This window comes from Gekko japonicus, unplaced genomic scaffold (genome assembly GCF_001447785.1).
Source record: "Gekko japonicus isolate JY-2015 unplaced genomic scaffold, Gekko_japonicus_V1.1 scaffold760, whole genome shotgun sequence".
Classification (NCBI taxonomy): domain Eukaryota; kingdom Metazoa; phylum Chordata; class Lepidosauria; order Squamata; family Gekkonidae; genus Gekko; species Gekko japonicus.
Window position 1 is genome coordinate 658,144 of NW_015169798.1, and position 17,050 is coordinate 675,193.

The 17,050-nt window shown below is 43.5% G+C and overlaps 1 protein-coding gene across 2 annotated transcripts in view; it reads right to left on the minus strand.

The window, feature by feature from the left end:
- Nucleotides 1-11,831, minus strand: part of LOC107115387 (gamma-aminobutyric acid receptor subunit rho-2) — a 70,932-nt gene extending 59,101 nt beyond the window's left edge. For both annotated transcript variants that reach the window (XM_015417082.1, XM_015417081.1), the window contains exon 1: nt 11,420-11,831. In XM_015417082.1, coding sequence (XP_015272568.1) covers nt 11,420-11,637 — 218 coding nt within the window. In that variant the 5' untranslated portion in view covers nt 11,638-11,831. The remainder of the gene's footprint in view (nt 1-11,419) is intronic.
- Between the last annotated feature and the right edge of the window lie 5,219 nt (nt 11,832-17,050).

A 17,050-nucleotide genomic window follows, 5' to 3' on the forward strand; every position in this document is an offset into this window, starting at 1 on the left:
TATAGTTACTGATCTTGAGGGCCCAGCCAGCAGCAAGCAGCAAGCAAATACAAAAGGGGGACAAAGCAAGATTATGTATCTTATGCCTGATTTGCAGCTGCTCAAACACAGGTAGTGTGGAGCCAGCTAAAAGAACATTTTGAGGATATATTCTGTCTCCAGCAAATAGCATTGATTCAAACAAAAATAAACCTTTTCTTTCCAGGATTTGAGAGAGATGAGGGGCAGTGGTGGCGACCAGATGTGCAGCCTTAACTGGACAAAAGGGATGGAGGAAGCATGGGTTTGTGCGAATAATCCCAAATAAAATGAAAGAGCGGGCATTGCCAGGCAAAAAGGGTATCTGCTCTGAAGAAGGTTCAGCCTTAGCATAGCTGTGGAGTTCAAAGTTGGGTAATGAAACAGAGGCTGATCCCTGTATGGGCATGAATCCTAAGTGTAGGTAGGTAATGAAAATGAGGTAATGGTATATTGCTTAATTTTTTTTGGGGGGGGGGAATCCTTGATTAATGGTCTGATTGCCAGGCACTGGGTGGGAGCAGGAGGATTGCAAAAGTGAGCACTAATGGAGAATTAGGAATGAATAGATTTATACGAATTTTGGTCTGCATTGCCTTCCACTTCTTCCTGATTCTGGTTTTACTAGGAGAATTTGTTAAATGAATTTGCGAACTGGAGCATATATGGTTTGCCGCAGCTCATGTGCATTTCCCCCCACCATCTCTGTTATCAATCTGCAAACGTGCATTGATAAAACACTGTTTTAAAAAGCAAATAATTGGTGTGATATGTATACCTGTAGGAAAATCCTTTTTCTGTGGGTTTTACTGATGCGTGGTGGTCCTGCTAACTGGTAAAACGCCACACAAAAGAAAGATACTGTACGAATAATGACATTGCATTGTTCTTTTTTGGGGGGTTATCCATTTTTATATGCACAGTGATAACATGGAGGGTGAAGGAAAATACAAACAAACTTTGGGAACTGTAAGCTGTAAGAAATTGTGACACTGTCTACAAAATTCCAAAAAGAAAATTAAACCATGAACTACTAATAATGCATCACACTGATTTCAGAAGCAATAGCAGATAATTTGGAACTCCAAAATCAGACAGCAATTTAGAAGAGAATTTTCAAAGCATGCCTAATGGGAATAAAGGAGAGGTAGGAGAGAAAGGGCCACAGAACTTTATATATTTGTTATGGAAACACAGGCCAGACTGATTGCTAAATGTTACCATGACATCGTCTGGAATTATTTAACCTACAGATCAAGACTATTAAGTTGTGAGGCTTTATTATGAGGCCATTTCTCTGGTATCCCTTTAATTACGTGTTCTGGCCCATGGCTGACAAGCGCCACATTCTCTCCCCATGATCATCCAAAGAGTCCATATGGTTTAAAGGAGATGTAATCACAGGGAGGCCATTTTTGGTGGTATCCCCATAACAAATATAATTTGTACTGTTTCATACATGTAGCCTTGGTGGGGACTTTAAAATGAGTAGAACCTTAAATCTGGAACTGGTGACTAAGGGAGCCACTGCAAAGACGGAGGGAGGTGGGTCACTGATCATAGGTGTATGGGCACAAAAATGCTCTTTAAAAAAAACAAAAACTGAAGATAATTAATATAGCAGAAAGGAATCAAGTGCAGTCATGTGAAAGGTGGAGGGACCATGGACAATTCTTTAGCTGAAAATGGGAAGGGAAGAGGAAAGGGAAGATCTTGGAGGAAGATTCAGTAATTCGATAGCTTTATTTAATACCTCTCCCTCTCAATTATTGTACCATCAGATCTACCAGATACTTCTCAAAGGTTAAATGTCTGAGGTAACGAAATAGCGAGCTGCAAATGAATCTGAATGTTCCAGCATCAAGTTCCTTCCATTCCTATGGTCCTAAGCCAGGCATACTCATGAAAGGTCAATAGCAATACCCTCCATTTGCAAACAGATAGTTTCTCACTATGTAGACTAGTTGTTGGTTTGCACACTAAATTAGTAATGATTCTGTACCAAATACACCATCTTTATTAATATATACTGAAATTGTGAAGAATTATAGAGTTTTGGAGCTATATTATTATAACATACTATAAAATATATGTAGGTGTGATTTCTAAATAATAAATAGGCTAGTTACAAATATCTCTTGGAGAAATGGCTTCCAAATATCTGTGTGCCATCTGCCAGACTTCAGAGAAAACCTAGTACATACTACTTCTTTACTTCACAATAAGAAGTGTGTTTCTTATGAGATATAAAATAGGACAGCCCTTTTCATCTTACAGACATTAGAAGGGAAGGGAAGGGAAGGAGGACTTTATGAAGCCCCCTACTGTGTGGAATGCTACCACTTTTTTTTTGGTCCTGAAGGCATTAATAGATTAACAGCTTGATAGATTAAAAACAGAGCTCCAATTAATCAGAGACTGCCATCTGGGCATTTCCAGTGCTGCTCACAAGGCCATGACTGACTCTCCAAATTGCCTCCTCCTTTGTCTTCCCATTGTGGAATCTCCTCCTTTCCTTGCTCCTGAGCGGATCTTTGGGACTATCAGCATTTGGTCCAACTTGGCTGTTCTTGGGCAGCGGTCCAACAATTCAGTGAGCAGAGGTAGGGGAAGGAGTGCAGTGAGGTCAGAAAGGATCTTCCTGCATGAGCAAATCTTACTTAAAGAGCAAGCAACACATTTTATTCTTTTTACCTGTGGGGTTTGCTATAATTATGTCCATGGATGTTTGGGAAGGTAGATTGAACACATCCATGAACTGCCTTATACTGAATCAGACAATTGGTCCATCAAAGCCAGTATTGTCTACTCAGGCTGACAGCAGCTCTCCAGGGTTTCATGCAGAGATTTTCATATGATCTACCACTTGATCCTTTTAGCTGAAGATGCTGGGGAATCTGGGACCTTCTACATACCAACCAGATGCTCTACCATGGATCCACAGCCAAATACATTAGTTTGTGGTAGAAGTTCTTAGCATGTGGAGAGGAAAAGAGTAAAGGCTTATCTTCATGAGAAACATGTATAATTTTTCTGTCAGATTGTCACACATCCCCACAGCATCCTGGGAATTATAGTTTGATGAGGGTGCTGAAAATGTTAGGAAATTCCTTCATATTCTTCCAGACTTGTAATTCATAGTCTTTTGGAGACATAAAATGATACTTAAACTGGTTCAAGTCTATGGTACAGGTATGCTTCATATTTGTGCTGTATAGATTAACATAGGCTATATCTAGCTTGTAAATTTACTTGTGTCAATAGCCACACTGGGTGATAGCAGAAATTTGGTTTCCTCTGACATGAGGAAAGGTACATCTGTAGAATTTTCCTAGTCTGTAACATTTTTATTGAGAGTTATTTGTATATTCAAACTATTTTAGCCTCAGTACACAGTGAATTTTAATACAATATATTCCAACATAGGTAAGCAATTGTAACAGCTAATAATGTCCACTGCGACCAAAACACACTGTGCAAGTGTTAAAGGCAAAGCTGATTTCCTTGAGCCAGGAATGGACAAACCTAATACAGGGTCTATGGGTGAAGTTCTGCAGATGGCGTATCTTTTAAAGAAGAAAAATAGACAAATTCCACCATCTCTTAGCTTAACCTTGCACAAGAGTTGTTGTGAAGATAGAATGATGGGGAAGGAGCCTCATATGCCACCTGAGCTCTTCAGAGGAAGGGCAGGATAAACACAACTATATATAAACATAAGGAGCTGTGGTGGCTCAAGTGGTTAAGACACTGAATTGCAGGCTGTGGAAGGTCGGTAGTTCAGCAGTTCGAGACCCGAGTTGCCGCCGCATGACGGAGTGAGCTCCCGTCTCTAGTTCCAGCTCCTGCCAACCTAACAGTTCGAAAGCAAGAAATTGCAAGTAGATAAATAGGTACCACTTCGGTGGGAAGGTAACAGTGTTCCGTGCACCTTGGTGTTTAGTCATGCCGGCCACGACCACGGAAACATCTTCGGACAGCTTTGAAATGGAGATGAGCACCACAACCCTAGAGTCGGATTCGACTGGCTTTCGAGCAAGGGAAACCTTTACCTTTTTATATATAAACATATATATTTAGTGTTGTCAAGTCGTAGGTGACTTATGGGGGGGGGGTGCCAGGGGTGTTTTCAAGGAAAGACATGTTCAGAGGTGCTTTGCCATGGCCTGCCTCTATGTAGCAGCCCTAGACTTCCTTGGTGGTATCCCATCCCATCCAATCACTAACCAGCCAGTGTGGTGTAGTGGTTAAGAGCAGTGGACTGTAATCTGAAGAACCAGGTTTGATTCCCCAGTTCTCCACAAGAAGGCTCCTGGGTGACCTTGGGCCAGTCATAGTTCTCTCAGAATCTTCTCAGCCCCACCTACCTAAGAAGGTGCCTGTTGTGGGGAGGGGAAGGGAAATAAATAAATAAATGTGATTGTAAGCCACTTTGAGACTCCTTAGGGCAGAGAGGTCCAACTCATTTCTTACGAGGGCCAGATCTGACATAAATGTGACTCTGTTGGGCTGGACCATGTGTGCCATATAATGTAATGCCAGGTACCAGAGATAACTTTATAAAGGACAGCAGCTGGTAAGCTCTGAGGTGGTGTGTCCTCACTGCAAGGCCCCATGAAGCAAAGGGGTTCTGCTTGACTGCTTCAAATGAGGTTGTTTCGCTGTGCTGAAGCCACAGTCGTAGTGGCTCTGCCTACTCACCTGCCCCTGAGTGGCTCGCGGGCCAGATAAGAGCCCTGGACAGGCCAGTTCCAGCCCCCGGGCCTTATGTTTGACACACCTGCCTTAGGGTAAAGAAAAGTGTGGTATAAAAACCCATTCATCTTCTAACCAGGGTTCTTAGCTTCCAAGATGTGATGAGATGAGGCTAGCATGGGTTATCCAGGTCAGGGCAATTAATAACAGTAATCTTTTTTAAAAAATGAATGTACTTTTGCATGGTTATCAGCTAAAACAGAAGTGTGTTCAGATGGCTCATATTCAGCCAGAGCAGCTCCAAAGTTCAGATGTGCTTGGCTGATTTTATGTCATAAGGTTGCCAGGTCCCCCCTGGCCACTGGAGGGGGATGGGGGGGGCCCCTAAGGTTCCCAGATCCAGTTTGAGAAGCTCCTGGAGATTTGGCGATGGAGCCTGGGGTGGACAGGGACCTCAGCAGGGTACAGTGTCATAGAGTCCACCCTCCACGGACCCATTTTCTCCAGGGGAACTGACCTTCACAGTCTGGAGATGAGCTGTAATTCTGGGTGATCCCCAAATTCCACCTGGAGGCTGGCATCCCTATATGAAGAAAATGTCCCCAGTAATAAACCATGTATCTTTCCCTTTTCTTTTGCTGGTGAAACAGGGTGTCACAAAAAGCCTATTCAGAAGAGAATTTCCCCAAGCATATTTCTGTGCACATTGTATTTGCTTCAAAGCTTTCACATCTTTGAGACACGTGCATGAAAGTAGCTCCCCCTCATAGTTATGTTGCAAATGGGGGCTTCTGGTAGAAGGGCGAGAATGTTTCATCTTTTTAAGTCTTGAGCACTGTATGCTATAAGCGTAAGAGTGCTTCTGGCTCTTGTGCTGTACAGCTTTCCTCCTGAGGCATGCTGGGATAATAGGCCACACAGGCCACTTAAGAGCACTTTTCAGGTGTTTTCCTACTGTTGGTGTGCATGGGTGAAAAAAAAAATAGAAGGGCAGTTCTGCACATGATTGTATTGGGCTTCTGAACTGACTGATGGCCAGGCAGGAATGATTTTTTTGTAAGGTCGTTTCAGTCTTCCAGCACTTTACCATGCCTATGTGATTTTTGTATGTGAGAGAGTCGTTTCAGTCCACCAGCACGTTACCATGCCTATGCAATTTTTGCATGTGAGAGGTGTGTATGAGTAAACTGTTATTGCTAGATACTTTTCTGAGCCTTATTAAAAGATCTGTGTTCAAGTGTGGGAGTGTTGCTACCCAAGTATTTATCATTATTTCCATAATGTATTTACTGTCTTTTAATGAAAATGGGGCCGCAGTGGCTTAGAGGTTAAGATGCTGAGCTGCAGACTGGAAGGTCTGTAGTTTGGTAGTTTGAGATCCTTGTGCCATGTGACGGATTGAGCGCCCGTCTTTGCCCCCAGCTCCTGCCAACCTAGCTGTTTGAAAGCAAGAAATTGCAAGTAGATAAATAGGTACCGCTTCGGTGGGAAGGTAACAGCGTTCCATGCGCCTCAGCATTTAGTCATGCCGGCCACATGACCACAGAGAAGTCTTAGGACAGCGCTGGCTCTTCGACTTGGAAACGGAGATGAGCACCACCCCCCAGAGTCGGATTTGACTAGCTTTCGAGCAAGGGAGTCCTTTACCTTTACTTTACCTTTAATGAAAATAAATCAAGTCTTATTTCAAACAAAAGTTTAAAAGTAAAATATTAATAGTTAGAAATTGTTTAAAACAAACTCAGAACAACAGTCAAGGAAAATACTTCCTATTAATTCCTGAAGGCCTAATAGAATAAGACAGAGGGGGAACATAAATGAACATAAAGTGCTAGCTCTAAGATTTCAGTATCATTGCGGTCCTGCAAAGTACCTATGTCTCCAACCTATTATTTCCCCTGTGCAGACTTTTGGCTGTAGGAGGAAAATGGTCCGCATCAGTTCTCACAAATGCTGGCAGCGGTGGCTTGCGATGTACCTAGGATGGGCTCCTAGACATTCCAGAAAATATGGGAAGGTTTTTCCAGCATTCAGGACCCCATGTTTCCTCACATATTGTGCCTTGTTAACTCTGACTGGTGGTGAATTTCTAACCTTAGAAGCCCCGATTGGATTCCAATACTCCAAACAGTGCCCAGGAAAAGCATCTGAGTGGTGTAGTGCCTTATGGACACTGTTGTGGTAAAGCAGAAAGCATGGGAACCTGTGGACAGCTCTGGATCGGGAAACTGTCACTGGGTGGCCTTGAACAAGTCATCGTCAAATAGGGTTACTGCAAGGATAAAAAGGAATCATTCGTGTATGGCATCTTGAGCTCTCTGGATGGAAAACTGGACACAAAAAAATTATATACAAGTTTCATATATTTATAGCCTGCCTTTCTTGCAGAGACTCCAGGGCGGCTCACACAATGTACAATAAATGAGAAAAAGATGGTAGAGCAAAATTTGCCACCTCCCTTACACTGTGAACTACAACTTCAGCAGAGTTGATCTTGAGGCACCCTAATCTCAACTTGCTTGTGCCTCTGCTGCCAGCTGACTCTTCCCTCTCTGACAGTGCGGGTGTGGCACTTAAGAGCTTCAGACTAGGATCTGGGAGACTGGCTCAAAAAAATCTCCACTCTGCTATGAAGATCACTAGGTGACCTTGTGTCAATCTCTCTCTTAGCTTTACCCACTTCACAGGGTTGCTGTGGAGATAAAAAGGAGGCCAGGGGAAGATATTATGGAATGCCCTGCTGGAGGAGAGGCAAGATTAAAGCTTGGCTTGTCCATCCCAGCTGTGAAGCATGTAAACTTCTGAGCTGCCTACTTGGTTTGTGCATTCTGTACATCTAGCACATATATTGAAAAGCGGTAGTAACAGCCAAAATTCTAGCATCACTTGTCATACATTAGATTTAGATTTATTCTAAATACCCTGCCACATTTCACAGAGCAACATGGGGACATGCTTATGATGCCCAAGCACTTGTTGACTTAGTGCCTTCCCTTTGTAATGTATTACTTGAAGGCTCTACTGTGTGTGTTCTATTCTGTATTCACTAGGAGTAAGGCCCACTGTGGGAAGAAATACGATGAGCTTTAGAAAGAGGCTCCATGTGAGTGTCCCGGCTGTGGCTGGCGGGGCAGCAGAGGGAAGGGGAAAATATAGGGAGGTAAGCCATGTTTCCTTCTGCTTAGCTATAAGGCAGGGCTGTCTCAAGTCATTTTGGTGCCCCAAGTGGGCAATATGCGAGGAGAACCTCATGGTAACAGGTATGGTTCCCTCCACCCCTGATTTATGTTGATTTGGGGCTATGTAGTGGCAGCTAAGGTAGAAAAGCACCTCCTCCTATGCCATGTTCTGTGGGTTTCAAGGGTCTGGAAAGCGGTTCCATAGCCAGTTACAGGGTTGCCAACTCTGGGTTGGGAAATACCTGTAGATTTGAGGGGTAGAGCCTGGGGAGGGCAGGGTTTGGGGTGGGGAGGGACCTCAGCAGGGCATAATGCCATAGAGTCTATTGCCCAAAGTAACCATTCTCTCCAGGAGAACTGATCTTGGAGATCTCCAGGTGCTGCCTGGAGGTTAGCAATACTAAGGGGAGGGCCAGGTTTGTTGAAGAACTTCAGTGAGGTATAATGCCATAGAGCTCACCCTTCAAAGCAACCATTTTCTCCATGGGGACTGTTCTCTGTAGTCTGGAGATCAATTGTAATTCAGAGAGATGTCCAGGCCTTCTTTCCCCCAGCCCCTTTCAATTCCAAAGCTGCTTCCTGTTTAACACTTCAACTGATTAACAGTTTAACTGACTCCCTACTAGTGCTCCACGGCCTTTTGAGACTCCCAACTTGGGAGTTGTAGTTCTAATTCCCTTTGCTATGATTACAGTAAGGCCAGCTGAGAACTACAACTCCCAAGGTGCAACATGTCAAAAGTGGGGGGATAAGAATGGAGCAGCCAGCAGGATGGACCAATAGGACACCAAGGCAGCTTCCCCAGTGGCCAATGGGAAAGTAGGTGAGTCGTCACCAGCACGGCTTGCCTGTTATATTTAGGATGGACTGTTCAGTAACTTGACCTTTACCATCCTGGAAGAAAAGACTGTGTTCTTTTCGTTAAAAATATAGTTGGAAAACAATTGTTCTATAATTCTAATGTGCAATAGTTCATGATTTGCTTCAGCAAATATGGCACTTGGCATGGCAGGCTATACACCACATGGTGCTTTAGTGTTCATGTGCAATAGTGACAAGTTATGCTCATTACCCCCATTCAGGCACTTCAGTTCTAGAATTCAGAAAAATTACAATGCTAGCAAACTACATCCCCCCCCTAATCTTTTTCCCCAACAGACAAAAAATGGTGGGGAGATTGGGGCAGTGACTTAGGAGAGAACGGCAATAAAAATGGACATTGCTTCTGGTAAACAGGGGCAGCTAGATTATTATGAACGCACTGTTATTTGACTACATGGTACTTCAATGTAGCCATATATAACTAACTCTCATGGTTTCAAAATAGCTCTTATTCAAATGTGTCGCATCCTGTTCATTAAAACCAACTGTGCATAGCTTCTCCATACGGTCATACACTGTGTTGTTCCATTTCTTCACACAATCATTCACCCAAGTATATGACAGTGAATGATCATACACTACTATACTATGTGTTATAGTTTAGTGAATAGGCAACCATGCAGACTGTATATATGGCCCTGTATAGTGAAGGAAGAAGCAGTTACTTAGATCCTTGTTTTGTTGTTTTTCCTGGAAAGGACTGGAAAGTAAGTGCCCCTTTTATTCATGCCAAAGGAGTCACAGCAGTTTAAAAATTATTATTAATGCAACTATGGCACAATTCTAGTGCAGTGCTTTTTCATCAGAGAGCAAGCCATATGAAAAAGGTTACATTTGGATGCCACTGGTACTTGGATTTTTGTAGATCAGACAGGAACAGGCAGGAACCCGTGGAAAATGTTCATTCCCATCAGTATTTTAGTAAAGTATTTTTCCATGAAGTGAAAAAATGATATGCAGGAATCAGTCCTTATGACCCTTAAATTGGAGAGTAGTAGGAGCTAGCCTCCAGTGTTTAATTACACACATCATGTTCAGATAAAGGGGTGGGGGTTTCAGTCTTCAACAGAAACAAAGGGTGAAATCCACTAAGCACCGCTTCACTGAAACCATTGTGGATTTCAGCAGATGAGGTTTCTTCCAAAAGAATGGGCCCTGTACAGAATCAGTAAATTGCATCCTAAAATGGTTTATTTTTGTAATATTTTAGATTATAAATCATTAATGGGTTTATGAGTATTCTTTGTAATGAACAGCAGAGTTCTCATTGATGTACAATGCAATCCTATGCAGAATTACTGCAGTCTAAGTCCATTGTAATTAATGGGCTAGGACCTGGAGTAACTCTATATAGGACTGAATTGTTAAACAGTAGAAAGTTTGATCCACAGATGTCATGACGCTGGCAAGGTGAGGTCTTTTGCTAAACTACAGAATGTAAGTGTTCACTACCAATCTTAGCCAAATAAAAGGTAACATGGCATCCACTGTGTTGATCTTACTTAGCGAGACAATGGCAGCAATAATCCCATGTGCAAAACCTGAGAACAGTGTATTTATAACGCTAAGTATCTACTCCTGTTAAACAGTTAGGCAGCAGCCCTGCTCTGCTATGGATTTGCCAGGAATGCGTGTTTTGCACCAGCTGTGTAGTACACTAGCAACTCTTCCATGAACACTGTGAGTTCAGAGGGTCATGCTGAAGAACACACACCTAATGAATAGGCAATGGCCGTAGGGTTTCCATTTAATGAGATGGGTTAACCCATCTTTGTTTACAAGGCAAAAGGTCACAAGATGCCACAGTCCACTGGATGACATAACAAAGAGAGATAATACACTCAAACTCGCTTGGCAGTTTCGGAAGATTATCTTTTCTGACATCAACCATTCAGCATGCCTTTGTGACACTAAATCTGATCAACTTTACTAAGACCTTTTAGCTCTTTAGTACATATTTTCCCTTCCTAATAGTCCAAAAATGAAGTGAAAGTCTCCAATTTGCACACCCCCCAAAACATAATGACAAGAGAATCTGGCAACCCCTATATGATTTGTCCAGCCATACCAATGAATGCCTGTCTAATAGGTAAACATAATAAACAGCTATCGTTGACAACTTTTTTAGAAACCCCCACTAAATAGTGGTTCTATGTGAATAGGCATGCATATGTTTGGCCAGTTCACTTCTACTGTGCAACAGGAAAGGTATTTATAAATATATTTTAGGACTCTAGGTTTGATTCCTTTTGCACTCCTTCAGTCTTTGGCTGTAATGCAGACCAGACCCATCAACTTAACTTGCAGCATTTCAGAGTACTTGCACAGTTGATAATGCTTTCGTCTTCAACATTTATATCCAATAATTTATTCAGTGCTCTGTTTATCTCTGAAAATGCTTACAAACGTGATCCATTACAACAGCTCTCAAAAGTTAAGGGAAGTGGTTTAGAATTAATTCAGGGAAACATCTATCCTGCCTCTTTCTCACACTGACAAATAGAATGCATGTCCTTTTTAGACACACCTAACAGTGCTTAAGTACAGAACACCTGTAGATCTCCACACATTATTTTTCCAGTGAAAATATATAATGAAAACACAGAGAAAGAGATCATTTGACTTCGTTACAGTCCCTTCCTTACCTTGTCTTCTGCATCTCTATCTGTCCTGTCCATCTCTTCCTCCTGTGCTTTCTGCTCTCCCCAAGAAGGACCAAGCAAAAAATCAACAAAATAAGCTTTACAATATAAGGCATTCTGTGGGAACTGCTGGTCCACCTTCCTTCTCTCCAGTAACCTCCCGCAATGCAAGTACACCCTGCTTTAAACATTGAATCGGATGTGCCTCCAGGGCCTTGCATTTGCTAGAGTGCTCATTGTTAGAAAACACTGGTTTCTGATTTAATATTTTAAACCAGCTTTCCAGGGCTTCCCACTCAAAGCTCTTCCTCTCATCACTGCCCAGCGATTGGCCATTACTCACAAATAAGTTAGTCCTGTCTGGCAACATTTCATCAGGGTCCTAGAGTGGGTTTTTTCCCTCCCAGAACAGCTACAGATAAAGATTTCAATTCCATCTGCCAGGTTTCGGCCTGAACCACTAATCTCAGAACTGTACAGTCCTTCTGCCAGACTGTATGTTACAGAGTCTGGATAGTTGGTGTGCTGTTAAAAAACGAAGCATTGTATATATGCCATGTTTTTTATTCCACCTTTCCTCCAAGGAGCTCATTTTCCCCAAGCTAAAATGGCAGTGGGGAGACACTATTTACCCTGCTGGGGAAACACAGGGTACCTATATCTGTACTGGTATGTTTCCCCAGAGGCACGAATAGTGGCTCCCTAGGTCCATTTTAGATCAGAAAAATAGCACATGAACAGATTTAAACCCCACTTGAGCCACAGTCCTGATCCATATCAGGATCTCACATGCTGATAACTAAATTTTAAAAATGTGGAAGCTCTTATCATGTAACTCCAGCATATTATCTAGTTTGGCCCAGTTTTAAGACAAGTAGTGATTTGAACCCAGTTATCCGCAGTCCTGATCAAACATACTACCTACTGCACTGGTACAAATGTTTTTATTGAACACATGCATAGTCATAGTATCGTAATGGTAGAATTTCTGAAGCCCTCATAGCTCATGTTTCAAATGTGTGATAAAAGACTTCACATAAGAATGTGCATGCTATTTAAAAACAAATGTTTTGCAAGTAACCCCCTCCCCTGTAGGGCCGTGCAGGAATCTCCTGCCTGGAGATTGGAAACCCAGAAGTGTTTGTGTGCTAAGAGAAGTCTGGTGACTGCCTAAACTACGCAGTCAGTTAGCCTTGAGAGAAAGGGGGAAAGGCAGATAGCGGACAGCTGCCTGGAAACACACACACACACACACATTCCAAAAAGATGCTCGAATGTTTGTAACTCCCTTACGGAGGGAGAGGGAGGGAGAAGGGGGAAGAAAGGTGTATAAAATAAATGCTGAGAAGCCGAGAGGTTTCAGATCAGTTCCTGCAAGCTTGTATCCTGTCGTCTTTACATTGCCTGCACCCCTGCACCCCCACACCCCAAGGAGCAGCACCTCAAGTGGCGCCCGAACAGGGACTTGGGGTGTGGGGGTGCAGGGGTGCAGGCAATGCAAAGACGACAGGATCCAAGCTTGCAGGAACTGATGCTATCTGCCTCTCCCCCTTTCTCAAGGCTAACTGACTGCGTAGTAGGCAGTCACCAGACTTCTCTTAGCACCCAAACACTTCTGGGTTTCCAATCTCCAGGCAGGAGATTCCTGCACTGCCCTACATGTCATCCCTTTTTTATTGTTTTAATGTGAAATCCTTTTTGCCAAGGTAGCTTCACATGATGAATTTAGCATATCAGCAGATGTGTCCTCCATGCAGGAATAACATTAACAGTCCTGGGTTTGCCACAGGAGTGCTGACCACATTACTTCTACATTCCATCTGCCTTGTGCAATTAGCTAGGTTCCCAATTTCCAGGTGAACAGCCAGGAGAACAGAGGAGCAGTGAATCCCCCTCCGGGCCTCCACTGCCCCCACACTCCCCTATAGTGGTACTTTCCTGGGAAGTAGGGATTGCTCTAATGTTGGATTGTTAAGTGCAAATGGCTAATTGTTTCATAAACAAAAGGGTTTAAAGTTGTTTAGCTTTAAAACACTCATTGCTGGCTTTGGTTCCTAAAAATTATCAATATATCTAATTTTCAACACAGCCAAATCTGTGGATACTTAAATCCAGAGACTGGAGCCATGAAACAGACAAGGGCTGCGGTCACACAGAGTAGTAGCCACACTACTGAGACGGATGATAGGCGGATTTTCCGGGCGCGATCACAGCGCCACATCTGGGAAGCGTAGAGCTCCCATGGTGAACCCGAGGCTTCCCTCCAAAGATGCGCAGTTAAAAACTAGTACCTCCGAGGTACTAGTTTCTGGTAACCGCGGGGCAAGGGCGGGCGTCTGATCGTGTTTCCAGTGGCATCCGGCGCCCGCCCATGTCCCCTCGCAAAAAGGTGTGTCCACCCCACCCCACCCCACCCCAGGGTTCCCTTCCCAGCAGCGCCGTTCTCTTCTAGCACAATTCAGATGAAGAGGAAAGAAGAGCAGACGAGTCGTTGTGGGGGAGGGGGAGAGAGCTTCGCACCAGCCAGCCCCCCGGCACCTTCCTGGGATGAGCAACGCCGGCATCACCTCCTGGGCAAGGCATGAGAGCTGGGGGCGAGGGGGGGCGTGACGACGACGCGGGGACTCAAGGGAAAGGCCATGGAGCAGGCAGGGGGTTCGTGGGTGAGGGTGGGGTACGACATGTAAAAAGGTTTTTTTCCAAGTCTCCATGGGACCCAACGGCGCATGCGCACACTTCAGTTTAAACCCAAAACACAGCCCCGTTTGCCGCGCCGCTTCTTTGCCGCGTTGTGTGATTGGCACCTCTCCCCTAATCACGGAACCTCGAGGGGACGTCTGATTGCGCAGCCGCGGGTTATTTTGCTCCGGGCAAACAGCCACGCTCCCCCCCACACACATTTTCCAGCCCATGTGACCGGGGCCAAGATAGATCTTCCTACAAACCTGAAAAAACTCCAGGTTTGCAGAAAAATCTAAATTCTAAAAAGTTACATTAGGGAGTTAAATCCCACCCAAAATAATAGCAATGCCTGTACCTTTAAGAAAGGAATGACCTCTTAGTAGCCCTGGTGGGGAGTTGCTAGGCAACCACAACAATATTACCAGCCCTCAAACCTTAGTTTCTGTCAGTAAAAAGCACAGGGGAAGGCCCCTTTCCAAAGATATTTTGACCTCCCAGTCTACCCCTGCTTCCCTGCCTCCTGCCCTGGAGGGGGGACACATTGGGCCTTGGCCCTGGTCAGCTACTATGATGGACCACTTCCCTCCCTCGGAGGCTGGATTTTCCCTCCATTTCTCTGGCCCTTCACTGACTGAGCAGCCCTGCTAATGTGTTTTCTTCTCCCTTGAAGAAACTTGGCAGTCCCACCCTGTCAGTAAGATATATTTTGACTATTTGCTCAGCCCAGGACCTTGAGGGAAGAGTTAGGATCTTCCTTTAACTTAAATGCTTGAAAATGGCACTTGAGACGCTTTTAAAAATCAAAAATAACAAAAGGTTTTATTTAAATCCAAGGGAAAGGTCAGGTGAAATCAGGGGTTGAAATTACTGAAGTAAAACTATTATAGGTACAGACTTTTGATCTTATATATCAGGCTAATGAGAGGTTCTTAATTTATTCACAGTTATTTAGATCTTTATATTGAGAGGCTTTTGTTCCAGTGTTTTCCCAAACACTCGATTTCCCTTTATTTGAATAACCACTGACTCTTTTGGTGTCTGGACAGCTAGTACCCTCTTCCCAGTACCCAAACCCCTTCTCTTGGAACATCAGTACTCTTCTTGAGCTGTTCACTGACTTTTAAGGTCTCTACAGGCAGTTTCTAATTACACCAGACCAAGGATCTCTGTACTCCTCAGAGATAATAACTCTCCCTGTTTGACTGGGTAGGGAATCTTCTTCTCTCTCTAGATTTATCCCCTTTCCTTTGGCCTGAATGGGAGTCTTCTCTACTACCCAATCTTTCTTGCCAAACTCTTTCTCTGCCTGTCAGGGCTCTCAGCTGCTGCTGAATTCAGACTATGTTCAGTCAAGGTAGAAATCTGACTGTCAGCACTTAATCCTTTTTCTGTCAGGGCTATTCATAAACAGTCTTAGTACACGTTTCTTCTCAGTTAAGGCAGGGATCTGACTGACTTCTTCTCAGTGTCCAGCTCTCTCAAGACTTTCTTTGCTCAGCTGATGCTAACCAATCAGATTGCTGGGAAGAGCCTGTCACTCAAGGCTGTTTCTGTGAAGAATTAACCCTTCAGTCTTTCAGCTGTTTGTACAGCACTTCTAAGTCTCTTAAAAAGTACAGTCTGTCACAGCAATCTTTGAGAACTTGCTACCATGCAATTGATGTGACTCACCCAGGTGCAATAATGGTTACTGGATGACTTGATGCCTAACAGCCTGCCTGGGCCCAGTGGCAGCTTCCATACAACTTGCCAGACTCGGATGGGCCTGGCAGCTGCCACCACAGAACTTATCTGAATGATGTGATACCACATGACTTTGGCACCTTGGATAGACTTTTCCCAGGGAAAGGCTGCCAGGGGGAGGGAAAGCTGAGAGCCAGTATGGTGTAGTGCTTAAGAGTGTCAGGCTAGCATCTGGGAGACCCAGGTTCAAATCCCTACCCTCCCACAGAAGCTTGCTGGCTGAACTTGGCCCACTCATTCTCAGCTTAGTCTACCTCACAGGGTTTGGGTGATAAAACAGAGCATTGTCTTAGCCACTACACACTATAGTTCTCAGACACATGTATATGACTTGTGCACACAAGATCTCAAGTAGTGAGGTAAAAGGCCTATTTATTAAATTGTTAAAACTGACATTAAATATACTCTAGGCCTTCTTGCAGAGTTATTCAAAGTATCACTGGACATCCAGATATAAAAGATTGCACTGCTCAAACAGAATGCTGTATACATCAAGGCAGTTGAGCTTAAGAAGGTTTAAATAATCACAAGTGTGTTTGTTGAGGTTATTATTTTCCTCCTACAACATTTGCTAATGCTGAACTTCAGTGTCCTGAGCATGTATTTCTCTCTTTTTTAAAAAAATCATTTGTACATTTACTTGCAGGATAGATCAGATGTGTAAAATCATGACACATGCCACTTTCTATATAAGGCTGTCCCCATCTTTCCAAAACTAGAGAGTACGAGATTAGGTGTATGAACTTTTTGCACCCACAAAATTTCCCCCCTCTCCTCCTCATCCTGCGGCTTTCTCAGCAACTGTATTATACTCAGTCCCCTCTGGGTAATATTATAATATATTGGACAAATAGAGACTAGTGTTCTCTCTAAGCTGAGTTAATGTGATCTAGTTCACAGTTTTTTTAGCCTCTGGCTCACACATTTTTGTCTTAGCTCAGGAAGGATGGCTCCAAAGCAAACTCATTTATGCAGTAGCCAGATTGCTAGTTCACAGTTTTAATGCCAGTAAAAATGCCAGTTTAATTTTTGCTTACAAGAGGGAGCATTGGTAGAGATCTGTGTAAATTTGGAGATATGTTTTTGTGTGTCTAATACCTACTGTGTTTATTCCCCTTTCCTTCTTGAGCACACATACATATGTTCAAACATTCACATATCAACCACTCAGTCCTAACAATTAACTAATCCTCTAACAATACTAATTAA